Below are 26,711 nucleotides of genomic sequence, written 5' to 3'. Positions count from 1 at the left end.
GTCCTGGATATAAAATAGCATAGTATATGCACATAACCTTTGGATATCCTCCCATATACTTTAAATCATCTCTTGATTACTTATAATGCCTTATACAATGTTAATGCTATGTAAATCACTGCTATACTGTATCGTTTAGGGAATAATCACAAGGAGAAAGTCTGTCGAGCCATGGCTGGTTGAATCCATGGATGCCCATGGATAGGAAGGGTTGACTGTATTTGGTCTTTGTCCCTGGTTCCTGGCTAATAAAACAGAGCTCCTAAAACCCTTGGAATTTCCTGGGTTATAGGAGTGTCTTTGGTGCTTCATAAGGAGCCCCACCGGATCATACCTGAGTTTATGCTAATGAGATGACTGAGGGTGGGACCCCCCCAGATAGCTTCAGGATGAGGCTGAGTCACCAGAAAGAACACGTGATTGGAAGGTTGGAACTTTCAATCCCAACCACTGGCCTCTGGCAACAAGAAGAAGGGCTGGAGGTGAAGCTCTGTGAAGACTCTTGAAGGAGATTTAGAAAACTTCTGGATTAGTGAACACAGCAAGGTGCTGGAAGGGTGGAGGTCCAGCGAGAACATGGAAGCTCCAGGTCCCTTCCTCTACACCTTGCCCTGCACAGCTCTTCCATCTGGCTGTTCCTGAGTTGTAGCCTTTATGTAAACCAGTAATAGTAAGTAAATCACTTTCCTGAGCTTTGTGAGTTATTCAAGTGAATTATCACACCTGAGAAAGGGGTTTGTAGGAGCCCTGGATTTATGTTGGTCAGAGGTACAAGTCCCCTGGGACTTATGACCAGTGTCTGAATTGAGGGCAGTCTTGTGTAACTGAGCTCTTATCTTGTGGGGTCTGCACCAGCTCTAGATAGTTACGGAATTGAATTGAATTGAATTGTTGGACACCCAGTTGGGTTGGAGAATCCAAGAAGGGGCTGGTGTTGGGAACCATCTCAGAGACAGAAACTGTAACTGACACGGTTGAGGTGCTGAACCAACAGGTCCTGAAATCCACGCTACCTCTGCACTTCCTCTTACACTGCTTTATTGCCTGGGCCTGTCTGCAACAAGGTTTCTGTCACCTGCAGCCATGAGCCATCCTCACTGGGACACTGCCCTATCAAAGGGGCAGATCCCCTCTATCCCCAGGCCCATTCCAGCTGGGCCCAGCACTCTGCCTGTGCCTCTGTAAAGCATCTGCCTTGATGGTGCCTCAGCCTACAAAGGGGCAAACAGGGTGGGGCCACAGCATCTCACCACCAGCCACCCCTCTCCCTTAAGCCCAAGATCTGCACTGAAGTGACATCCTGGGCATTCTCTCCAAAGCATTGCTGGTGGGAGTGTAAACTAGTAGCACCAGGGAGAGCAATTTGGCACTGGGGAACTTTAAAAAATCCACATAACCGGCTGGGCACGGTGGCTCACGCCTGTAATCCCAGCACTTTGGGAGGCCGAGGTGGGTGAATCACCTGAGGTCAGGAGTTCAAGACCAACCTGGCTAACATGGCAAAACCCTGTTTCTACTAAAAATACAACAATTAGCTGGGCGTGGTGGTGGGTGCCTGTAATTCCAGCTACCCAGAAGGCTGAGGCATGAGAATTGCTTGAACCCAGGAGGTGGAGGTTGCAGTGAGCCTAGATTGCACCATTGCACTTGAGCCTGGGTGACAGAGCAAAACTCCATCTCAAAAAAAAACAAAACAACAAAACAACAACAACAACAACAACAAAAAACCCATAACCTTCAATCCTACAACTTCTAGGAATTTCTCCAAGACATCTGTGCAACAGTATTCCTTGCAGCACTGTCTGGGATAGCAAAAGACTGGAAACAACCAATGTACCCATGGAGGGGGATGGGGTGGTTGGTTAAATACCACACAGCACAGCCACACAACAGAGAGTGAGCAGTTTCAAAGAAGGAAGCCATGGAACAGACCTAACCCCTCCTCCATGGCTGCCACCCTGCTCTAAGCCACTACTCCCTCTTCCCGGAATGGCTTCAGAGACAGCCTGACTCGTGTCCTTCCTTCCACTCTACCCCTACTGTCCATTCCCCACCCACAGTCAGGGTGTACCTGTTATACCATAAGGCAGGTCAAGTGCCCCCTGCCCTCCACTCAAAACCCCCATGGTGCCCCATTTCATGCAATGCAAACACCAAAGCTCTTCAGCAGTGTGCTAGCCTGACACAGTTTGTTCCACTCCCTCTGAGATTTCCTCCCTTCCTACTCCCCACCCCACATCACAGCCACAAGGGCTGCCCTGCTCTGCCTCCAACATGAGCCTTAGCACTGGCTGTTCCCTCTGCCTGAGATGCTCTTCCGTCTTATACCCATGTGGCTTGCTCCCCTACTCCCTCTAGGCATTCACTCAATGTTACTTTCTCTGGCTTCCCTATATAATATTGCAACTCCCTGATGCTTGCTACCACTCCTTCTTTGCTGGATTTTTTTCTTTTTTTTTTTTGAGACAGTGTCTTGTTCTGTCACCCAGGCTGGAGTGCAGTGGTGTGATCTCACCTCACTGCAACCTCTGCCTCCTGGATTCAAGTGATTCTCCTGCCTCAGCCTTCCTAGTAGCTGGGATTACAGGTGCCTGTCACCACGCCTGGCTAATTTTTGTGTTTTTAGTAGAGACGGAGTTTCGCCATGTTGGCCAGGTTAGTCTCGAACTCCTGATCTCAGGTGATTTGCCCGCCTCAGCCTCCCAAAGTGCTGGCATTACAGGCATGAGCCACCCTGCCTGGCCCCTTGCTTTATTTTTCTCCAGAGTGTGTGTCACCATCAAACTTAAGCAGCACTTCTATCTGCCTCCCCAAATAGAATGTCAACTCCAGGAAGGTAGAGATATTTCTCTGTTTTGTTCACTGCTATATCCCCTGAAACTAGAGCAGTGCCTGGTGCAAGATAGGCACATGATAAACATTTATCGAATGGATTACTCATTTGGTGGTGAAACAAAACCAAAGTTAGGAAGAGAACACGTCATGGGAGAGACAGCAGAAAATGGTGGTTAAGAGCATGGACTCTGGTGCTGGGCTGCCTGGATTCAACTTCCAGCTGCATTATTTACCATCTGTGTGACACTGGGGGAGTTCCTTAACTTCTCTGGGCCTGGGGATATCAAAACCCATTTATGCCTAGTGTTCTATTATTGGAAAGCTAAGCATGTGGGAGTTATTTACATCCTACTGCTCAAGGTCATTGCCAAGGTCTGATTGCAAAAATTCAAAAACTTGCAACCTCAGGCATAAATGGGTTAATAGCACCTATTTGGTAAGGTTGTTATGAGAAATAAATGAATTAACATGTGTAATACACTTGGAACATTATCTGGCACAAAGCCAGTAAGCGGTAAGTGTGTTACATAAAACAAACAAGCCCCAGTTGCATAAAGTGTTAAAGGACATACACATTTAGATGTGCTCATATATTCTCAAAACAGCTCTAGGCTGTGACAGTTGATGCTCCTAGACTGAGGGCTAGAGGAGGAGAGGTAGTTACTGCTTACTGAATTTTATACCAGATGCATGCATTTCTGATTTTAAAAATATACTAGTGATGCCTAGGGGCTATTAATTGTTGAGGTTGGGTGATAGGTATGTGGAAGTTTATTATACTTTTCTATCTACTTTTTTTTTGCACAATAAAAAGTAACAAATACTTATCAGTATTACTAGAATTAAAATACAAGTCCCAGGTTGCCTCTCCCCCACCCCCACCCCAAGCATGTCAGTGATTCGGGGTGAGGCAGGCAGAGGGGGCTCCTCCCAACCACTGCTGTACCTGTGGAAGAGGGCCCTGAAGTCCTAACAGTTCCCTGAGGCCAACCTGGCTCCACAACTCCAAGCACCCAGTCAGCCACAGCCAAATAAGAATTGGGGAGAAGGGGGTGTGGCCTGTGGAGGGCCAGGGTCAGGCTGCCAGGAGTGCAGTCTCTGGGCTGAAGCCACACTTTCAGATGGCAAAGTGGCGGCTGGGAAGATCACGACTGAAAGAGGCCTGGATGTGTAGATTCCTCTAAGGAGAATCAGAGCTGTCCTGCATTGACCACTTGCCGGGTGCTGGAGACCCAGTGTGTCCTCGTCTAGCCAGCTCCTTAACCCCATGATGTAGTGAGGAAGCCAGAGAGTGTTAAGTGATCTCCCCGCACATTACACCTGTGGCTCTTAGTGGGCAGGGCTGGGATTCCAACCTGGGTAGAGCTGAAAGGATGCCCAGAGATGCCCTGACTCAAGCCCCACCTTTCTAGACAAGGAAAGTGAGACCCAGAGTGGAGGAAACCTCAAGGCCACCGGAGGAGGCAGAGGGAGACAGGAACCCACTGCCAGCCACTCGGCGCAGGCAGCCCCTACCCTTCTGAACATTGTGCAAGGCCCTCATACCTACACTCCTCCCAATTCGTGGAGTTGGGGGTCTCTATTTGGGGATGTAGGACCTGAGGAAACACCATGAGGTTCTTTTTCAGTGTTTTGGTTACAAGGAAAGGGGTCCCCCTGTCTGGACCACAGGACCCAGAGGAGAAGGCTTGTAGATGGAGGGGCTGCAGGGGCATAAGGAGTCCAGGGAACCTGACCACGGCCCACAGCTCCTGCCCCCATCAACCTTTACTTCTCCCCCATCCCCTTCTCCTCCCTCCCTCGCTGTTCCATCCTGCCCTGCTATTCTCACCGGCTGTGTATTTGCCCAATCTTGCCCAGAATCTCAGAATTAAAGACACCTCAACAGTCATCTAAATCCTTGCTTCTCAAGCTATGGTCTGTGGACTGGCAGCCTCGGCATCTCCTGAAACTTGTCTGAAATGCAGAATCCTGAGTTCTGCACCGCAGTCCTCCTGAATCAGTTGGCCTAAGGTGATTTGTCCAGGTGATCTGTACGCACATCGAAGTTGGAGATGCACTAGTCTAAATCAGAAGATGCTTGAAACCACAGTATACATCATCCCGAAGCATGCATGAGTACCTCCAGCAACAGGGAACTCACTATCAGGCAGCCAGCTCACCATTCCAATGGACGAGTATGGCGTGTGTGTGTGTGTGTGTGTGTGTGTGTGTGTGTGTGTGTGTGTGTGTGGTGTGAAATGAGAGAGGCAGTCCTCCTTGGGTCCTAAGCATCCCTAAACATCCTTGCTGAGTATATCCACCTGGAAGGCCTCACTATCCTCTGACTCTGAATCATTTCTGCTGCTAGTGATATAGGTAATTAAGTTGGTCAAGGAGACATTGGTGTGAACACTGTGCAACTGCTCACTCCCTGGAGAAGGGAAACTTAGTTGTTTATGGCTTGCTACAAAAGCTGCTGAGCCCTCAGCCCTGAGTTCTTCTGGTGCAACACAGCCCACTGTGTGAATAGTTGCCATCTGGGCCAACCCATGGGACTCGGGAGTAGGGTAATCCCTACTGATGATCCTGATGTTTGCTGTGAGTAATAAACTGTCTTGCTGATCCATTGACTCTTGGCCACTTTTAGCACCTACACTATGTGACCTAGGGTTCTTCCATGATTGTGATAGTGTGTATGTGTGTGTGTATGTATGCACGTGTGTGTCATTAGTGGTCATTACTGAGAATTAAGAACCTTCTCATGTATTCATGGAAAGGCTCATACATGTAAGCTCCAATGAGACCTTGACTTAAAAGAATTCAAAGGGAATCTGACCTTTCTTGGGCACCTACTTTGTGCCAGGCTTTGTGAAAGTGAATTCCATTTTTGTATGATCTCACTTAATCCTCTCTATAACCCTGCAGGGTGAATTATACCCCCTTCCTACATTTGATGAAATTGAAGCTGAGTGCAGCTCAGTCTCACAAGAGTAACAAACAATATGAATGAGCTGGGCTGAGCAATAAAGAAGTAAACAAAGAATGAGATGATTTCAGAGAATAATATCTGTGAATTCAAAGTGATGTGATCACTAGTGATTATAATTACTGTATGTCAAGTTTGCCAAAACAAACGGGCATACTTGGGCTTCTCTGGCTGATCCAGCAAGTGGAGGAGGAGGCACTGTGGAGCTGTGACACTTGACCAGAAAGGCAGGTGCAGCTCAGAAGGCGGAAGTCCTCCAGGAAGGAGGTGGAAGGGGCATGGATGTGGCTGATGCCCAGCTCTGTGTCGGGTGTTCTACATACTCTGTGAAGCATTATCTGTTCACTCACTCTTCTGTGTTCACATCCTACCAAGTGCCAGGCACTGTCCTAGGTGCTAGGAACCATGGGTGAACAAGGTCGCCACCCTCAGGGGGCTTGCAGCCCAGTTAGAATATTTATGCATTTGCCTGCTGGCATCCAGGCCCCCTGGTGTCCCTGGGGAGCCCCCATCTCCAATGCTCCACTCCATGGGTAAGAGTGCCACTGAGGACTGACCAACCAGTGCTCGTATCTGCAGGCCAGCCACAGTGATTGGTGCAAGAGAGGATACAGGGTCTAGCCAATTTGTGAGCTACAATTCTGGGGCTCTGGGGGACTCTGCTGGAAAGAGAAGGGCCCTTTCATTGCAGGGATTGCTGAAAGGATAGAAGGGCGAATCTGCTGTGGGCAGGGGCACAGCCAACCACTGTGCCACCTCATACAACAGCCTGCCCATGAATGGAGCCATACCTAAGAAAGCAGGGCAGGATGGACAGAACAAGTCCTGAGGACAGTGTAAGCCCCTGGATCCAACTGTACCTGAAGCTCTCAAGATCCTCCTAGAGCTTCTGCTGAGCCCATAAATTCCATTTTTTGACTACTCTTGTTTGACTTGAGTTTCAGTCAGTTTGTATTTAGTCCTGTCCACAACCTAGTAAGCAGTTTTACTTTGTTTTTCAGATAGGAATGAAGGCTCAGAGAGGTTAAGTGGCTTGAACAAGGCTGCACAGCAGCTGTCTGGAGTCTGTGCAATGCAAAGCCCACACTCTTTTCTCTACTCCCAGGTGGCAGTGTAGCATGGCGGGGAGACAGGCTGCAATGGGAGGGGGTCTTCCACGGCAGGGAGTGAAGGACCCATTAACTAGAAGGAAAGCCTGCTCCCTCCTAGACAGGCCTGCAGAGAGGCAACGGCAGAAAGGAAGCACAGGCTGCAAACTGGTGACTGTTCTTTTTTTCCATTTTTATTTTTGCCAACTTCGAAGAAACAGAAGATTCCATGTAAAAACGTGGATGTTCAGCTTTTCTGGGAAATCCGAAGGGCTGGCAACACCACGCGGGCAGTCCCACATGGCAACGATTCACTGGAGCTGGGTGGTGGCCCTGCTCAGATGGGCAAGGGCAAGGCACTCACTCTCCAGGTCTCCAGTCAGCCTGTGTCATTCACATGTGCCCCCCGCCTGGGCTGGGCATCTGAGTGTGCGGCCTGCGTGGCAGAGACCACAGTGCTGTGCAGATGCCACCCCCTGAGAACCCAGCCTCAGAGGAGATGAGGGTGCTGGGCTGGAGACTCACCAGCTCCCCAGCCCCTCCCATTCTGGCTGCTTCCAAATCCCCAGCACCCAGAACGGTTGCTGGCACCGGCAGGGCTCAATACATATTTGGTGAATGGATGAAGACAATGGGAGGGCATCAGTTGGAGATTTCCAGGAGTACCCCATTAGCAGCCCTGTAAATCCACTCCCAAGGGGCATGGGAGAGGCGAGGAGGGCAGGAACAAGGGCAGCCCTGCAGTCCACTGGCAAGAGGCAGCTTGGTGAAGAAGCTGGGAACATGGGCTCTGGAACAGGACTCCCTGGATGAGAATCCCAGCTCTACGACTTACTAACTATGCGATCTGGAGAAGTTATTTCACCTTCTGTGCCTTTAGTTACCCCCGCCCCCTGCCACATAAAATGGGGATGAGAGTGAAATCAGGTTGTTGTGAGTGAAGTTATAAGCAGACGGTAAATAACTGTTACTCCAACCTTGTCCACAGAGGCATCGACCTTGGATAAATCCCTTTCCCGCTCTGAGCCTCAGTTTACCCATCAGCACAATGAGGCCTTTGGGATTAATTTTCCTTTAGGATCTGCTGGCTCTGGCATTCTGTGAAACTCAGGGTCATGCAATTCCAGAAGCTGGGCCCCCAAGAAGCATTCAAGCAGGTCTCAGGGGTCTCTCTGCCAAGCCGTTCCCACCATCGAGGTCAAAATAGACCCGAAGGACCATCACAGTGAAACCACTGATTCGAAATCCCTTTAGATTTAGCCCAAGTTCCAGCCTCAGGATCTGCTGTGGCTCATTTACCCCATATAATGATAACCCAAAGGCACAGGGACATGGCTGGAAGGAGCCAGCCCTGGTGGCTGTCCTGAGGACGGCCCTCCCAAGAACCTGCAAGAGGGGCTCACCACAGCCCTCACGGTGGCTGGCGCCCTGGCAGCCAGCTGGCAGAGCCATTTCCATTTCTCTCGCACGCCCCCAGATGGGAAATGATTCATGAAAACCAAGAAGGTAAAATTAGCCCAAAGGCTGCCGAGTAATTTATGCAGCCAACAGCCCCAGGAGGGAGGGGAGGCCCGCACTGCCAGCTCAGGCTGGCCTCCCAGGGGCTGGCAGAGCGCAGCCTGGCCATCTGGAGCCTCTGTCTCCGGGGTCTTCTATTTCTGGACTCAGCTTCCCAGGCTGTTGGCAAGGCTTCTGGCGCTTTCCCTGACCTTACCCTGCCCACTCACCAGACCTAAAGGATGCTGGATACACTCCACCGGGGACCCGCGGGGTGCTGGGGAGTCACACATACCCACCTGTTCTATCCTCACCTCAATCTCAGGAGGAAAGTTTCAGATCCCCCATCTTTCAGGTGCAGAAACTGAGTGAGGTTCAGAGGGGTTAAGTGGGTAGCCAAGGGTAAGTGGCAAAGCCAGGATTCAAACCTGGATCTCATGAGCTCCGTGAGCTGCGTCTTCCCTGCATGCTGGCTGCTGGCTGCCAAACCTCAGGTTCTCCATGGGGTGAGGGGAGTGGATCCTGGCGAGCCCCACCACACCCTGTCATGTGCTTTTCACAGTCTCAGGACCATCCAATACCAGAATCTGACCCTCAACTCCAAGCCCAGTTGTTCCAATGGACAAGGTATTCAATATCCCAATCTCTTAAAGAGGGGCTGAGGAAGTATTGGTCTGCAGCTCCTTCTTATGGGAGGGACAGAATAACAGGTATCAGCAAGCTCCATAGTCTCACTTTACAGGGTGGTGCACCAAGGCCCAGAGAGGGAAAGGGACTTACTCAAAGCCAAACAGCAAGCGTGGTTGAGCCTAGGCTAGAACTGAGTCCTCCTGCAGAGATCCTGCTGTCAGAGCTATTTACGAAGAGTGCAAATCTGAGTGGAGGTGGGGGAATTCCCTACGATCAGGAGCAGGTGAGGTGGGAGTTACTTCCTGGGACCACTGGGTACCCCCCCATCCTCAAGCACCTGCTCCCACCTTTGGGACACACAGGGGCCACCTGAGCAGCAGAGGAGGGCTCCTCAGAAGGCAGTAGGTGAGGCACACTGAATCCCGCTCCATGCCTGTGGGACCTTGGCCAAGATCTTGGTTAAAGATGGGCTCATTATTGAAAAGAAATGAAATCGAAATGAAAAATGTGTGCATTTAAATCACCCAGTAGGCTGGGAGTGATCCATAGGAACTTGAAGGGTCAGCACGCATGCTGGCCCACTGCGTGTCTTCAGACCCTCTGGCTCCCCTGGTTTTGCCCAGAGGAAGACCAAGACCAGCCACAGGTGACACACACAGCTACCCATGGAGAGGGTATTTGCCTCTGTTCCCCGGGAGCACACAGCTGAGCTCCAGTGTGGACAGCTGGGAGCAGTACCACCCACTCCTTGGGACATAGTTGAGAGCATCCCAGTTCAGGCACCGTCTCCTCACCAGAGTGACTGCAACTGCCAGGGCCCAAGCCCTGAGCTCAGCACTTCCAAATATCACCACACTGGACCCTCCCCATCAGTGCTGAAGGAAAGGTGAGAAAACCGACATGCAGAGAACCTGAGTTGCTTGCCCAAAGCTTTCCATTCATTCAGAGATTATTTATTCGACACATTTACCAAGCACCTGCCATGTGTCAGGCATGGTGCCAGGAGTGAGAAAGGCGCGCTGCCACCTTAGTGACCCCCCGACCATCAGAGGCTTTATAGCATCGTGGCTCCCACACATCCTCTGAAGCTACACTGTCATGATTCAAATCTCAGCTTCCTCCAATATGATCTTGGGAAGTCACTTAGCTTCCCTGTGCCTCAGTTTCCTCGGCTGTATCTACCTCATGATGCTACCCTGAAGATTAAGTGAAATGTCACAGATAGTGCCTGCCACAAAGTGCTCAGTAAATATGAGTGGTTATTGCTGAGCCAGAACCCAAAGCCTGTGTCCCTCTGACACTATGTTCTTAAAACTAGACCAGGTCAGTTTCTTTGGTGTGACCCAGCAGCAGGCTCTGTGAGGACCTACATCTACAATGAGAAGGTGGGTTTCAGGTTTCCTACTGCATCCACTAGCTCAGAGAGGCCCTTTCCAGCCTAAAAATGGGTCCAATGATGGCTGCTCACCTGCCTCCCTGGGAGAAGCACTGGAGCCCCCAGGGCTGCTGCAACCCCTGCCCACACCACAGGACAGGTGTAGAGAGCGATACCTCACCCCAGACGGGTAGACAGGCCTCAGCTGAAGCAGCCACCCTCTGCTGCCTGCCCCCTCTAGGTACCCAGAGGGTCCAGGGCTGGTGCTGGGGAAGGGCAGGGCCCAGGGCAAGCCATGGTGCTTCTCACCTCTTAGGAAATAATCCCAAACCTCTGTGCTTAATGAACACACACGCCACTGCCCAGAGGGCAGGAGGCCAAGCTGTGTGGCCAGGAACCTTTTGCCAAGACTGTCACATTAGGTCGCCTCATGAAAAAGAACCGGACAGGGAACCAGATGGCCTGGCTACCATTCCCAGCCCTGCCGGTGGTGACCTATGTGGCTTTGGGAGAGTCGCATAACCTCCTGGAGCCTCAGTGTCTGCATCTGTGAAATGACCTTGGCCAAGCTGCCTGTTTTTCCAGCGTGGCTGCAAGGAGCTGCTTAGGCAGCAGCATCAGTGTGGTTTGGAGCCTGAAAGGGGGTTGTGAGGAAAACAGCAAACAGACCATGCTTTCCAGCACTAAATAAATCATCAGCTGCACCGATTTGACCCCGGGGCTGCGAGGCAAACCCTGACCTGGATCAGCCAGTGTGGCCCAGAGCCGTCCCGGGACTCTCAGGGGAAAGGCTGGCCCCAGACTGCTTTCTTCTCCTGCCCACCCTGCAGGCCAAGGGAGATCAAATCCGCAGCCACAACGAACCTCATTGACAGCCGGGAAACCTGCCTGAAGGATGGGGTTACGGCATGAGGCTCCTGGCCACCGGTGCCAAGCAAGGGGTCAGGGTGACCTTCTTCCCTCCCTGTAGGCTCTGGTCCAGACCCTTCGGGGCCAAGCCAGGATGAAATCCGATTGCCCGCTGCATTCCCAGGCAGCAGCCTCCACCAGGATGTTAGCGGACAGCGGGACAAAGCCGTCACCAAGGCCGGAGCCACGCAGACTGCCCTCTGGGAGCACAGGCCCCCAGCCCATGGAGGTGGGATCCAGGGCTCATTCAGAGAAGACACCCTGGGAGAGTAACATTACTGGGCATTTACTGTGTGTCTGCACGGCACATGGTAAACACTTCACATGTGTTAGCTCACTCGGTCCTCAGCAGTGCCAGGATGTAGGTGCTGCTGTTATCTCTATTGGACAGAGGATAGAACTAAGGCACAGAGAGGTTATGTGGCATTCCCAGAGTACCCAGTTGGTAAGGAGCTGAGCCAGGATTTGAAATGCGGCATTATGACTCCAGAGCTCACTTCCTACAACAGCTGCCCAAGAGAGACGTCACCCAAAGCCATGCCTTTGAATGAGGGCAGAAAACCCTGAATGTGAAGGAAAGAAGGCTCCAGGGGCCACAGCCACTGTCTTCAACTCTCTGAGGGCTAGCAGGGGCCAGGAGAGCTGACTTTCTCTCTGGCTCTAAAACGGAGAACCAGCAATAGTGAAGGACTCACAGGGAAACATTTGGTTCTATGCAGTCTCAACAGACAGATTTTAAACATTGTACAATAAACTTTAAAAAGTGCAAAAGGTTCCCCAGACCCAGCAGTAGCTGCTCTAGATATGTGCAAGGAGGCACTAGAATAAAATCAGAATTTACCCAAATGTCAGTGGTGGGGGGATGGTTAAATGACGATCCTTTCTAAAACCTACTGTGTGGCTAGATTTCCCAGATACAATGTTAAGTGAGAAAAGCAATTTGCAGAATAATCTGTACTACATGAAACCATTTGTTTAAACACATACACACACACCCACACACTCTGCAGTGGTACGTATTCCTATAAATTATGTGTGTTGACATATAGAAAAAGATCTAGAAGGATATATACTAGAGTCATGACCATGACAGTCAACGCTCCAGAGAAATCTGGAATGTTGTGATCATCAAGAAAGACTTTAGTATATTTGCTAATATTTGATTTTTTTTCAAAGTAAAAATGTATTTGTATATTCCTTCTATAATCGAAATGTAGTAAAACAAAAATTAAAAGATCCAATGAGCTGCCTTGGGAACCAGTGCGCTACCAGTCCCTGGAGTCATGCCAGCAGCTCTCTTGGGGTGGAGGGAATTAGAAGAAATTTAAACACCACAAGGTATCTAAAGGGGTGAACACCCATTCTGAACCTCAGGAGCCCCAGCAGGGAAGTCAGAGCAAAAGCCTTTACTCTCTCTACTCGCATCAAGGGGTGCTATAAGGAAGCACAGAGCATCGGACCCTGCAGAAGGGAGAGGTTGGAGTTGTGGATCTTCAATGTAACTCAAGAAGAAATGGGTTGGGCAGTCAGAGGCGCACAGGCCAACTCTTCAGAGTCTACCTTCCCCCAGCCATCTTCCCCCAGTGACTCCTAGCCCATTCTGTTTCAGCAGCCCCCAGCCCTGGCCAATTGTGACCAGCTTCAGGGATGCTTCAGGGATAAAGGCTGTGTCCCTAAGAGGATCTGACACTGGTGTCAACAGTTCAGGAAGGAAGGAGGAGAAGAAAGCAGTTATAAATGCTCACAGAGCTGACTGCCACTGACGGTGACTAGTACTAAGCCCAGGCAAAGGCCCAGGCAGGCCAATAAGCCCCGACCCCAAACACAGACTGAGCCTGTGAGCCCTGGCCAGACCCTGACAATACAGCAAGCAGAGGCCAATGAGGCCATTACCTCCAAGACAGCTATGTGGTCACGAGGAGAGTCAGGACATGTGGGTCTAAGTCCCTGATGTCCCACAAGACCTTGACAAAGTTGCTGAACCCTCTGGGGCCTCAACTCCTTCATCCGCAAACTGGGCGAACAGTAGCTACTCCCAAGCTTGCTGCACAGATGAAATGAGACCAGGCCCACTTAGCCTCTTTACGAACCACAGGGACTCCCACAACATGTGAGGCCCACCCACGCCTCAGACACTGGGCTCTGAGAAAAGGGGGTAGCAACAATTGAGCTCCAGAAGCAGCCAGATTGCTGCCAGGCCAGGAGCCCAGGGCAGCCAGGAAGGAGGCCACTGCTGGGCCCAGGAGGCAGCAGGCAGAGGGTTCTCCAGGATGGAAGGGTCCAGGAAGAAATGAGAGTGAGTCTAAAAGGGCAGAGGAGACTTTCTTGGCCACTGTCCTGGGCCTGGGGCCAGGGTGCTCAGGGAGGGCAGGGGAGCCACTGGCAGGTGCCAGGGAGGAGTCTGGTTTCTAACCGAAGCCTGGGGAGCAGACCCCTGGGAGCTGGGCCAGTGGGTCCTTTCCTCACCGGTAGCCCAGGGAACTGGGACAGAGCAGGCCACAGAACAAGGAAGGGGGGGCTCAAGGAGAGGGAGGGCGGAGCACAGTCCCCGGGAGAAGCCAAGACAGGCTGCGATGAGCAAAGGGGCCAGACTGTGCCCCTGGACCCAGGCACGGACAACCTTGGAGGATTTGATTGGGAGGTCTTGCTGAGAAGTGGCAGAAGCCATGCAGAACAGGCTCAGGGTGTCTGTCCTTAGAGAAGGGGGGGCACTGAGAAGCAAGGAGGTCTCAGCAGGCCTGCACAGTGAAAGGATCAGCTTTGGGGAAGGGTGGAGCAGAAAGACGAAGCCTGAGTTAGGCTCAGCTGTCCCAGGGCCTGCTCCCCAGCTCCCGTCAGGGAGGCCCTCACTCTATGGCAAGTCGTGAGTTCAGTGTGGGACCAACCAAGTCGGGTACAGCAGACAGGGTGAGGACTCTAATCCTAAGCCTCCACACATGACCAAGACCACTGTTAAAACTAAGGCACCTCAACAACTCCTGCCTTCCTGGCCCTGAAGCCAGAGCCTGGACAGAGAAGAATGCCTGCCCAGCCCCGTTCTGTAGGACCCCAGGCAGCTGGACTCCCTGTTGAACAGCAGCCAGACAGCCCGGCCTGCTGCTGGGGCCCAGCCTGTCTGGGAGCTGCAGGGAGGGAGGCAGGGGCTGGGCCACCCTGAACTGGGGCCCCAGAGGAGGGTGGAGGTGGGGCAGGCAGGAGAGGCGCTTCCAACAGTTCCTTCCCAGGCAGGCCCTCCGTGGGCTTGTGGCCACATGCAGGCCCAGGCACACCTTGGTCTGTTCCCAGCAGCCCTGGGACAGGGCAGGTCAGTTACTCTAGGGACAGGAGGCTGTGACAGAGTTGAAGACCAGCAACTCCCTGACACTGCACTGTCTGCTTTGAGCTGGGCTGGGTTGGGACTGACTTTAACTTTCCCTCACTACCTCAACCAGATGTTTGCTCCTCAGGCCACAGAGGCAGGTCTCAGCCCTGGCCCATCAGAGGATCCATGCAGGAAGCCACTTCAGCCTGCTGCCCACTGCTCACCTCCTGCACAGACCCCATGCCATCAGAGACCAGGTACCCAGGGCCTGGGCAATGGCCCAACCTCAGCTCAAACTTCAGCCCTCCCTTCTGACAGCTTTCCCTGAACACGGCTCTGGACTGTACCCCAAACTGTACCCAGCACCCATTTGACAGCCCACCAGTCCACGTTCCTGCAGCTCTAGTAGGACAGGCAGTGTGGACAAGAGAGTTCTGCCATGGCCAGCCCATGACCCCAGGTGTGACCCCACCAACCAGGCCAGCCTGGAAAGGCCATGTTGCTCACACCCAAGGGCTGCCTGCCCATCAGCCAGGACCGACTCAGGGGACAAAGAGAGGCCTGTGCATCAGCAACCTACTCCACAAGACACAATCGAGGAACAGCCTTCTGGGAGGTTGGCGGTGGAAAGGAAGCACACACCTGGATGGCCTCTTTGGTCCTCTAAGGCATAGGTCCCCAACCCCTGGACCACGGATGGGTACTGATCCATAACCTGTTAGGAACCAGGCTGCAGAGCAGGAGACGAGTGGCAGGCGAGCTAGCAGGCATTACCGCCTGAGCTCTGCCTCCTGTCAGATCAGAGGCAGCATTAGATTATCATAGGACACGAACCCTACCGTGAACTGCGCATGCGAGGGCTCTAGGAGTGTGCTCCTTTGAGAATTGAACGAATGCCTGATGATCCGAGGTGGAACAGTTGATGATCTGAAGTGGAATACTTTCATCCCCAAACCATCCTCCCCGACCCCGTCCATGGAAAAATTGTCCTTCATGAAATGGTCCCTTGTGCCCCAAAGGTTGGAGACCACTGCTCTAAGCCACCTACTCAGCCGTGGCCACCTCAAGTCCACTGCCACCTGGACAGAGTTTCTGTAGCGCAAAGCTAACCACTTCTCTCCCCTGCTTACAAACCACCGACAGCTCCCCCGTGCCTCCAGGGCAAAGTCTCAATTCCTTCACACGGCATTCAAGGCCCTCCCGGCCTGGCCCTCACCTGCCTCTCCCCAGCCATCTCCACTGCTTCTCTAAACACCCATGACCGCTTGCCATTCCTGAGCCATGGGGTCCTCCTGTTCCTGCCTTTGCACATACTGTTCCCAGTGCCTAAAATGCCCTTCCCTCTCCCTCCGCCTGGCAAACCCCCGCTCCTCCCTCAAGGTCCAGCTCATCGTCACCTCCTCTGGGAAGCCTAAACAGATCCTCCCTCTCGACCTCCAGGGCGAAATGACTTGCTCTCCTCTGCCCCATATCCATGAGCAAGCCAGGCGCATCCTACCTTCAATCCCAAGACCCAGGCAAGAGCTGCTCAAGAAATTTGAGGTGAAGTGACTTCTTTACTTTTTAAGTTTTCCAATCTGATGCCAACAGATATTTTTGTGAAATAAAATTAAAAATGATGTGGCAATGTCAAGTTGCCAAACAAGTTTCTCAAGGCTTTCTCTCAAAGTCTGCATGTCTCTCACCATACACCCATCCAGCACAGCTCAGGATGGGCAGAGGTCTGCGGACCACGGTCTCCATTGCCTGGCAGAGCCACTGTGCTCCCAGTGTTCCAAGAGGAACCTGGTGCAGGGCCCATCAAGAGTCAGGTGTGTATGTCTGGACCCCAGAGCACAAGGGGCTGCTCCATGAACATCTGCTGACCCAGACAATGGATGGGAAGGTCTGAAAATGCTGTAACATGGCCGGTCCTTATGCTAGGCCTCCCCATTCTTCAAGTGGCCGCATAAAGGCACAGAGAGGGTGACCTGCCTGAGCCACAGTGGCTCATATGCTGTACTTTCTTTACACTGCCCATCATCTCAGGGGAAGGAACTTGGAATCTGTAAGTTAGCCATCCAAACTCCTGCCCAGCATGGATGGCTGACCTTATCTCCCACTGCAGTCCCAGCAAGCCAGTCCCATGCTGTGATAAAGAGCTCAGACTCTGGAATAGACAGACCTAGGTTCATATCCTGGCTCAGTCTTTCATAGCTGTGTGACCTTAGGTGAGTCACCTCACTTCTCTGGGCCTCAATGTTACCTCTGTAAACTGCACCTAATAACACTAGCATCATGGGACAGCTATGAGGGTTGAATGGAACATGCCCGTCCACACTCATTTGGGCTCGGCTGTCGCTGATGTTTATAAAAGGTCCGGGGTCTGGCAGCCAGACACTCTGCCCTGGATCCTCCTTTTCTGCTTGCTCTTCTGGAGACCCAATATCTCCTCTTTGGGGTCAAGAGAGACTGCCGGTTTCCCTGGCTGCTAAGCTTGCTGATTTCCCTTGAGGACTTCACCTCCCTGCCCTCTGCCTCCCTCAGGCTAAGGGGCTTTTCCTTCCTCCCTCTCCACCCCTCCTTGAGGCACCACTGCACCCTCTCTCCAAATGCAAACCCCCTCTGGCTGGTCTTTCTTTCTCTTGGAACACAGCCGGCCTAAAGAGGTGCACCCCTGGCCCCTGGGAAAATGCCACTCTGTTTGGGTTGGAACAGTAAAGGGCTGTGAGGTCAGGGACAAGCCCCAGCCAACCACCTCCCGGCAACCCCCAGAGCCCGCCCTCTCTGTACCTTGGGCCATGATGGTGCTGAGTCCGACCTGGCTGGGTCCCAGTCGGCTGCTCCCACGAGAAGCTCACTTCCTTCTGGGGCTGAGGGTCTGGTGGGCTCCTCCCCATGCCCCTCGGCCGTCCTGGAGCCTCCCAAGCTGGCCATCTCCATCCCCTGGCATCGGGCAGCCAGATCCTTTCCTGGCCCTCACCCCTTTCCCTTGGGGAAAGTGAGAGATAGTGGGAGAAGCCACTCCGGGAAAGCTGACATTGTGGGGGCGGTTCCATATTTACTTGCTCAGTGACGTCCATACCAGCCCAGCTCAGTGCCCTAGTCAAAGTGATCCTCCTGCCTGCTGGGCCCACTCTCGCCCTCAACTCTGACACAAGCCTGGGGGAAGGCGCCCACCAGCCACTACCCCCCTTTCTACCCCAAGCTCCTTCCAGCCACAGTCCCTGCAGTAGCTGGACAATCTCTCTGTTTGGGAAGCAGAGTACAGAGGCTACAACAACACTCTCTGGGGTCCCCATTCTGCTCTGATTCCAGAAGGACTGGGGTGCAGAGGAAGGGGTGCTAGATTTGGGGTTAGAATGTTAGCTTGGTTACTTCCTAAACTGTATGAGCTCTAAGTCACTTCCCCTCTCTGAGCCTCAGTTTTCTGAGCTGTAAAATGGGGGTTTTAAGAGCCAACCTGCCTGGGCTAGTGATCGGGGATCGGGAGAAGGTGCAGTTGGGAGGAGGAGAGTTCTGGTTGCTCTTATGGATCAGATGAGGTAGGGGAGACAGGACTGGAAGGGAAAGCTCTAGAAGGCACTGAAGGCTCCAGAGGCCTGGGGTGCCTCACTTTGCAAGCAGGGACCCCCCCTACCACTAGCACCAACCCCTGATCTAAGGCTGCTGCTTGGGAGCAGGATGGGCAGCAGCTATATGCCCCCACCCCTACTCCACTTCCCGTTCCCAGTATCATTTCAGCGGAGGCTCCTGGTCTGTTTGAATATGTCCGCAACTTCTGGCCTGTGAAGTTCCTGGGATGGGGAGAAGGTCTGAAACCAACACTCTATAAATCAAATCCTACTTTTATTGATTTATTATTTTTTGAGACAGAGTCTCACTCTGTCTCCCAGGCAGGAGTACAGTGGTGCGATCTCAGCTCATCACAGCCTCGATCTCCCAGGGTCCAGTGATCTTCCCGCCTCAGCCTCCCAAGTTGCTGGGACTACAGGCACACATCACCAAGCCCAGGTAATTTTGTTCATTTTTTTTAAATACAGGGTCTCACTATGTTGCCCAGGCTGGTCTCAAACTCCTGGACTCAAGCGATCCTCCCACCTCAGCCTCCCAAAGTGCTGGGATTATAGGCATGAGCCACTGTGCCCAGCCCAAATCCTATTTTTAAATCACCCAAGAAACCTTCTGGGAATTATTATGTAATACAAATAGGCAACCTCAAAGGCTTCCTTTATCAATGTGGTCTTCTTAAGAAGATTGGAAAAATGAGATGATAGCTGTGTGATCTTCAGTTGGTCATGTAACCTCTCTGAGCCCCAAGGTTCCTCATCCATATGTGGATGCGGGAGTAACCTCACGGGGCTGTTGTCAGTGTCCTGGTGCTCCATACATGTTCCTTCTAGCTGTTTACTGCCCCAGAGATAACAGTACCTTAAACTCAGTCCTGCAAACACAGAGGAAAAAATCTTCCACAGAATGTAGGGCAGGACTGATATTACTGAGTCCATTTACAGAAAGGAAACTGAGGCGCAGTTAAATATTTGACCTTGAACACAAGACAGTGGGGCACCATGAGTGTCTGAGGCTGTGGCCAGATCACCTTTAAGTACAGATATGCTCACTGTCTCGTATTCAGGCACTGCTGTCCCATCCCCAGCAAGAGGCATGAGAGGACCCCCATGCCTCCCCCATGTCCACTGGCCTCACACCCAGGAGATGGCCCAAGACTGGCCCTAAGCCATTCACTGGCGCTCCGTCTTTCTCCGGAGCTGTCCATGCAGCTCTTGGAGGCCAGTAGTGGCATCGCCCCCGTTCTGCAGATGAGAAAATGGGTAACTCCAAGAGGGACAGCCTCCTGCTCAGATCTCACCGCTATCTGGTGCCAGAAGCAGGACTGAACCTGGGGCCCACGCCCTCTCCAGGGAACAGTGTGGACCCCACCAGCTGGCTCCCTGGCTCCTTCTCAGTTCCCTTTCCCTGCCAAGGGACCAGCCTAAGGCACTTTGCTGGATTTTATCTGTGGGTCCCCTCGCTACTCAGAAGCAGAAGTCAGGCACTGTCGGGGAAACAACTGGCCTCCAGAACCAAGCCCCAACCCATCTGCTCTGACCTTCACTGTAGAGGGCCAAATTCCCCTACTTTTCCCTGGGAATGGTCACTCTCAGCTCTCACCTTCATCCTCTCCTACCTCAATTACTACGACAGCCTCTTATTTGGCCTCCCTGCCTCCAGGCTTATGCCCAAGCCGCTGCTGTTTTTCGGAACATGGATCTGATCACCATGTCAGCTTCCTCCTCATAAAACCCTCTGAGGCTCCCTGTGGCCCAACAGACAGAGTGTAAACTCCTCAGCACAGCAGTCAGGACCTGTTACAGCCTAGTCAAGGCCAAGTATCCGGGTTAGGCCGGAGGGCTCAGGAATCAGGTGCCCTGAGTTTGAATTTCATCACCAACTGTGAAACCGTGGGCAAGTGATGCTACCTCTCTGAGTCTCAGTTTCCTAAACTGTAGAATGGGGAAATAACAATACCATGATCAGGGCATCGCTGTGAAGATTTAAAAAGACGAAGCAGATAAAGCACTTTGAACACAGTAAGTGCTCAATTAATTCACTCATTCCACAAGTATTTGAGGCTCTAGTTACCACGTGGCATATACTATTCATACAGCAGTGAACAAAAGTAACAAAAATCCCAGCTCTCTGGGAACTTGCATTAAAATGATGGGAGGCAGACAGAAAACAAAATAAAAAAGTAAAACATGGGGCATGGGATAAGTGCTATGCACTAAAGAGAAAAAAGCAGGAAGCAGAGAGAGGGTGTTGGGGTGGGTTGCAATTTTAAACAAGAAAGTACCCATGGCCAGGCCCGGTAGTTCACACCTGTAATCCCAACACTTTGGGAGACTGAGGCAGGTGGATCACTTGAGGTCGGGAGTTCAAGACCAGCCTGGCCAACTGGTGAGACCCCAGTCTCTACTGAAAATACAAAAAATAGTCAAGTATGGTGGTATGTGCCTGTAGTCCCAGCTACTCGGGGGCTGAGGCAGGAGAATCACTTGAACCCAGGAGGCGGAGGTTGCAATGAGCTGAGATCATGCCATTGCATTCTAGCTTGGGTGACAGAGTAAGACCCTGTCTCAAATAAATAAATAAATAAATGTGCCCATGAGAAGGTAGTATTTGAGCAGAAGTCCTGGGGGAGGCAAGGGGGCATGCCATGAGATAACTGGGGTAAGAGTGATCAAGGACCAGGATTAGTGTTACTCATACTATTATTGTTATTTTCCTTCCAGCCTCATCCACCTCCATCTCCTCCCCTTACACTTACTCTCTACCCGAATGAACTACTCAAGCCTCCCCAGTCCCTTACATACATCCATGCTTCTGGACAAGCCATGCCCTGGGCCTGAAGCCTCTCCCCTCCTGTGCTATCCAAATCCTACTCACTCCAAAGGCCAGCCTAAAGGCCTCCTCCTCAGCGAAGCTTTCCCTGACTTATAGTCAGTGGTTGTCTCCTTTGCATCCTTCTGCTATAAGCTGCAACTGCCTGGTTATTTGCCTATCTCCCAGGCTGATCTGTGAGCTCTGGAAGGGCAAGGACTAACTTGCACGTGGTACCCCCTAGGCCCAGCACAGTGCCTGGCACAGCAATGGCATACATGTCGTGACCACCTGGTCAATGAATGAAGGACCGAATGATACCCAGATGGGGGTCCAGACCTCCCCACTTACAGAGCCACAGTCTGGGGACACCACCAGCAATGTGGCTGCATTAAGTGAACATTGGCCTTTTCAACACAGATACAAATCTGCAGTAGGAAACAGGCTTTTAAGAAAACAACAGCACAATTTTCTTTCTTCTTTCCGCACAGCTTGTTTTTCCAGCACAGCTCCAGGGTCAGCTGTCGGGAAGCCCCTCCCAGGCCTCACTCTTGAGAACATGGGGCTCTGTGGCCTCCAAGGAGTCTCAGCCTCCAGCAGGAGGTAGAGATGCACCAGGCAGTTTTAGACCAGCCCTGGCACCAGGGCCACCAGTCACCTCTGAGCCAAGAACCCCATGCTCAAACCCCGATGTTAGGTAGGTGTTACCCCACTGGAGGCCCGCTCTCCCATGACAGCTTTATAACCCCACATGATGCTTCCAAATGGGTTTGGGGTTCTCTGCCCTCACTCCAAGAAGGCATACCAAGGAGATGGCCTCAGACTGCCAGGGTTCTAATCCTGGCCACACCATTAACCCTGGGTCCCTTACCTCATCTTTCATAGCCATAGTCTCTCAATCTGTGAAACAGAAATAATATCTACCTTGTGGAGCTGTTTTCAGTGCAGGGTATGTGACATACTTAGAACCACAGATAGCACACAATAAGCCCTCAAGAAACATTAGCTACCATCATCAACATCTTCTTCTTCCTCTTCATCTTCCCCAGATCTCCTGTTCTGCAGCCCCTTCACTGAATCATATACTATCCAGATGAGCAGGGACCTCGAGTCAATGTTGAATCTCATCCTCTTGCTTTCCTAGAATATCCTATGCTACATCCCTGGCACACAGTCCCCCTGGGCCATGGACACCAGTAAGGATGGGGAACGTACCATCTGTACTCTACAAGCCAGTCATTTTGCCAGCTATGCCTAACACCTCCTTCCAGCTGGACCCACCAGCCCGCAGCTCAGGGAAGTGGTGTTCCCTCATCCTGTCCCCAGCCCTCAGCACACAGTGGGCCTTCTATCTATGCTTAAGGATTCAACAGAAGGTGTTTGGTGAGCAACTCTCAAGTGCAAACCCAACAGCACACTCAAAGCAACCCTAGTAGAGTCTGATGGAAGAGCAAGGCTGCAACGAAATCATTACACCAATAAGTGGGAAATTGCTATGGATGTGAGTGCTCCAAAGGAGAGGTAGGTGGGCCAAGAAAGCTATAAAGAAAGGAATTCAGCCTAATCAGGGAGGGCTTCCCTGAAGAGGGGATGTGAAGATGGAGGAGGAAGGATGAGGAGGCCTCATCGGGAGAGGGGGTGGAATGCAAGGTCAGGGCAGAAGGAACAGCATGAGGAAGGCCCATGTGAGGCAGAACACGACAAATGGGAGGGACAAAAGATGGTGTCCCTGCAGAGACTGGAGGGCAGCTGGATTTCTGTCATTCTCCTCACAGCAGGGGGAGTCCCTGAAGGTCTTTCAGGCAGGGGTTTATAAGCTCAGATATGCATGTCGAAAAGATCACCCTAGCTGCTTTCCAAGTCAGGGTCCTCTCTCTGTGCATTAACTGCACATGCACTACTTGTCTCTCTGCCTAAAATGCCTCTCTAGTCCCTGCATCGGTCAGCACAGGCTAAGTTATGCTGCAGTAACAAACAGCCCCAACAGCTCAGCAGTTTAAAACAGCAAAGGTTTAGTTATCACTCATGTTGCATGTCCATCATGGGTCACCAAGGGCTTCACGCACGGAGTGACACAGGGACTCAGGCTGGCAGCAGCCACCACCATCCCGCCTTACTACCAGTTGCCATGCCACAGGGAAAGTGCACTGTGGAGGGTCTCACACCAGCAATTAAATGCTGTGGCCCAGAAGTGACATGTATCACTGTCATTTATAATTCACCAGCCAGTCATGGGGCCCCCACCCAAGCGCAGGTAGAGCTCCAGTCAACCTACTGTGGAACTGGAAGAACCGGAAATAGTAAGAGGAAAGCACTAAGGACCACCAGACACTCCCATCCCACTGTGCCCTTTGCTAACCTTAATTCATTCATTAGATGACAACAGCTCAAGGATTTGAGGAGGAAAGGCCAGCCTATGTAGGAGAGATTGGGGTATGGAGTTCAGAGAGATCTAGGAGAGGATAGAAGATGAGGTCAAGGGCAGGGGCCAGATCATTCGGAAGCTTTTAGGTCACTACACCAATTTGGTTCTTTATCCCCAACACACTGGAAAGACTTCTAGGTGTTTAAAGCAGGAAATGGGATGCCTGACATGATCCTATTTGGAATGGATCACTCTGACTGCCATGAGGGGGAGGTTGCAGGTAGACATTAGGAGGCTCTTGCTGTTGTCCTGGGGAGAGACAGTGATGGCTTGACTACAAAACTGGGGAAGAGGGGATGGAGAGAAGTGGATGGGTTCATTTGAGAGGATAAAGTTATCTGGGTCTGGAGATGGAGTAGATTGGGGTGACAGAGACAGAGCCACCAAGGCTTCTGCCTTAAAGAGTAGTGGGACAGTGTGCTCTTGGCCAAGATCAGAGCCCTAGAGGAGGTTTAGAGAGGAAGATTATGGACACCTTTGGCCACTGTGGGTTTGTCATGCCTATGAGACAGCCAAGAGAGCAGGCCAAGAAGGCAGCTGAATCCACAGGCAGGACTCCCGACTCCTACCCCAGTGTTCTTTACTTCATACTTGCCAACAACCTGGAACCAGGGAAACTCCCTGTAAGTCCAGGAGAGGGCAGATCCAAATAGGAGAAATCCTACTGGACACCAAGGAGAAGAAATTGATGGAACACATCAACCCAAGAAGTCTAGACGACAGAACTGTAACTCAGGTCAAATGAGTCCGTAAGTGCAGAGGTGATGGCTATCATGACCAATCTAGGACTCCTGGGACAAGTGAGGGGAGTCCCTCATCTTTGAGAACGTCACCAGGGAAGGAAACGAGACCCTGCCACCAGCTGTTCCTTGGGGCCCTGTCAGTTTGAGACTGGATGGACCACGGTGGGGTCTGTGGGGGCAATTCTGATATTCCCAGGTCAGTACCTTCTGCCGTGGTTCTGGGGGAGAACACTTCTTAAACAGTATGCCAGGCCCTGGAACAGGCATTTCATCTTTGCTATCTCTTTTAATTTCACAACTGCCTTGCCAGGCAGGTTTTGTTGGACTCAGGGATGGAGACACAAGGCTCAGAGAGGCCAAAGACAACGATGTGAAGTCCAAAGTCAGACAGTGACTATGAGGAGGAGGTAGAATTCAAAGAGAGAAAGCCTTTCCATTAAACTGAATACAGCAAGAGGTCTGGGCTCTATTCCCAGAAGGGGAGGTTTCTACACGTGCCCTATAGAACTCTGCTTGTCCACCTTTCAGAGAGTCGGCGGGCAAAGACTGTGCCCTGCTCCCCAACCATGACCCTACACCTCCAACAATGACCCTAGGAAAGCCCGAAGCTTCCTCCCTCCCAAGAGGAAATGTGGGCAAGGACCAGCTTGGGTGCTACAGGCATCATGCTCCACAGAAAATTCTTCTGTCCCCAAACCCCCAAAGTTTATAGGGTTTCCAGGTACCAAGAGCAATCTCTCATCATTGCCTCCTGGCCCCACGCACAAAGGGCTGGGTGTGTTTCCTTACAGCCACTCTAAATTATACAGCACAGCCTTTCTCCACACGAAGCAAACGTCTAGGAAAGAGGAGAGGTTTCACATTTTTCTCCCCTAAATCCCAGCCCAGCCTGGGGGGTTCTAAGCCCCCATCTCCCAACTGGGCTCTAGACACACACCAGCAATTTTTCACTAGCATCGCCCAAGACATTGGTATTCTCTTTGCAGCGACTCGCCTAGAGCACGCTGGCCTTGACCGGAGAGAGGTCATTGGCCGCTAAGTTTCTGCAGTTTCTGCATAGGAGAGTACCTTGGGGACTGCGAGTGGGGGGTGGAGGCTACGCTCCGGAGAGGTTTCCCGAAGAGTCTACACCGCAACTGACACTTAAAACGCATTCCAGAAATGCCCTCCGGCTCGGCCACGCTTCGCGGGCAATCGCGAACCGCGATGGAGAAGGCTTCGTCGCATCCCAAAGGACGCCTCCCACCTTCATCCCCGAGCCCCCCGCAACAGCCCCGGCGCGGGGCCGAGGGCGTCCGCGAGAACTAGGCCGGCGGCCGCGGCGAGCCCTCTGGCGTCGGCGTCCGCGCCCCGCCCCGCCCGTGTCACCGCGTTCTCATTCCGAGCGCTCGGCCCGGGCCGCCACTCCCATTGGTCGGTGGCCACGTCCGTCAGCGGGCGCGCCGCTTGCGGAGAGAAAAGGCTACATTGTAACAAGGCGAGGAGCGAGCGAGCTGGAAGGAAGGAGGTGGAGGGCGGCCCCCGGCTCCCGCGGCGGCGGCAGCTACCTGCCGAGGGTTCACCCACCTCGCGGCCACGGCGGGCCGCCCCCCACCCCGCGCCGGCGCCGTCCGGACCCCCGCCCCGCGCCCGCGCCGAGACCCCCGGCCGCCCGCGCCCCCAGCCGCCGCTCCCGGCCCCCGCACCGGCGGCCCCCGCGCTCGCTGGCAAACTGCCGAGCGCTCTCCGAAGCCATTTTCAATGGCCACATTGGCTACCGGGGCTGACTCACCTTCCCGGGAATGCTGCGGCAGCCGCGGGGCCCGGGCGGCGAGGGCGGCCCGGCGGGCGGCTCGGCGGAGGCGGCGCGGCCTCGGCTGGCGGCCCCCGCGGCGGGAGCGGCCGCGCTGCGGGCGCGCTGGTCCCCGGCGAGGCAAAGTTTCAGCGCCAGCCTCGGCGCGGCGGCGGCGGCGACTCGCTGCTGCTCTCCTCCCCTGCTTTGACCACCATCTTATTAGTACAGGAAATGACATGGAAAACGGAAGAAAGCGGCGTTTGGGGCAGACGCGGACCCCCCAATTCAGGGGCCGGAGCCGGGACTCACCAGCCGCGTCCCGACCCGGCCCCGGAGAAAACTCCCGGGGCCCCTTAGGCCCGCGCCCTGCCCGGAGGGGGGAACCCGGCTCTCCAAACCCAAAGGGAGAGGGAGCGTTTTATAATCCAGCCCGTGGAGAAATCGAGAAAAAAATAGATGAAAAAAAGAAAAGGTTAAGAGAGAACTTTCGAACTGGGATACTTTTTTGGGGTCAGAAGTAAAAGTTCTCAAATTTTAATAAAGTCATTGCGAGGGGGGCTCTCTGGCTCTCCCGGTCGCGTGGCTGTCCATTTGGAACCAAATAGTCGGGGGTAGTCGACGCGTTTGGATTTTTAACCCTTTCAGGGCTCCGCGGCTGGCCCCCTCCCGGTCCCACTTAACCCTTTGAATGCTCAGCAGTTTGGAGATACAAACTGAAGTTGCGAAACGCAGGCGTCCCGCGAAGGCTGAGGGTGAGGGGCTTGGGGTTCGTTAAAAATATTAACTCTTTATGTGGGGTTGCGGTT

At 52.7% G+C, this 26,711-nt stretch overlaps 1 protein-coding gene and 1 long non-coding RNA gene across 8 annotated transcripts in view; one reads left to right on the top strand and one right to left on the bottom strand.

The window, feature by feature from the left end:
* Nucleotides 1-26,001, bottom strand: part of PRDM11 (PR/SET domain 11) — an 88,317-nt gene extending 62,316 nt beyond the window's left edge. For 2 of the 6 annotated variants that reach the window (XM_014346789.4, XM_055094315.2), the window contains exon 1: nt 17,376-17,675. In XM_014346789.4, the coding sequence (XP_014202275.2) occupies nt 17,376-17,525 (150 nt within the window). In that variant the 5' untranslated portion in view covers nt 17,526-17,675. Of the gene's footprint in view, nt 1-17,375; nt 17,676-25,199; nt 25,465-25,902 lie in introns of those variants that run through there. The other 4 variants (XM_034932440.3, XM_034932442.3, XM_034932441.3 and 1 more) reach the window with 4 other exon arrangements.
* Nucleotides 26,002-26,327: 326 nt separating this feature from the next.
* Nucleotides 26,328-26,711, top strand: part of LOC129393362 (uncharacterized) — a 69,416-nt gene continuing 69,032 nt past the window's right edge. The window contains exon 1 of one of the 2 annotated variants that reach the window (XR_008620179.2): nt 26,328-26,657. This is a non-coding gene — a long non-coding RNA (uncharacterized LOC129393362). The remainder of the gene's footprint in view (nt 26,658-26,711) is intronic. The other variant, XR_008620178.2, reaches the window with a different exon arrangement.

This window comes from Pan paniscus, chromosome 9 (assembly GCF_029289425.2).
Source record: "Pan paniscus chromosome 9, NHGRI_mPanPan1-v2.0_pri, whole genome shotgun sequence".
Taxonomy (NCBI): Eukaryota; Metazoa; Chordata; class Mammalia; order Primates; family Hominidae; genus Pan; species Pan paniscus.
This window is presented reverse-complemented; position numbering and strand designations above follow the sequence as displayed.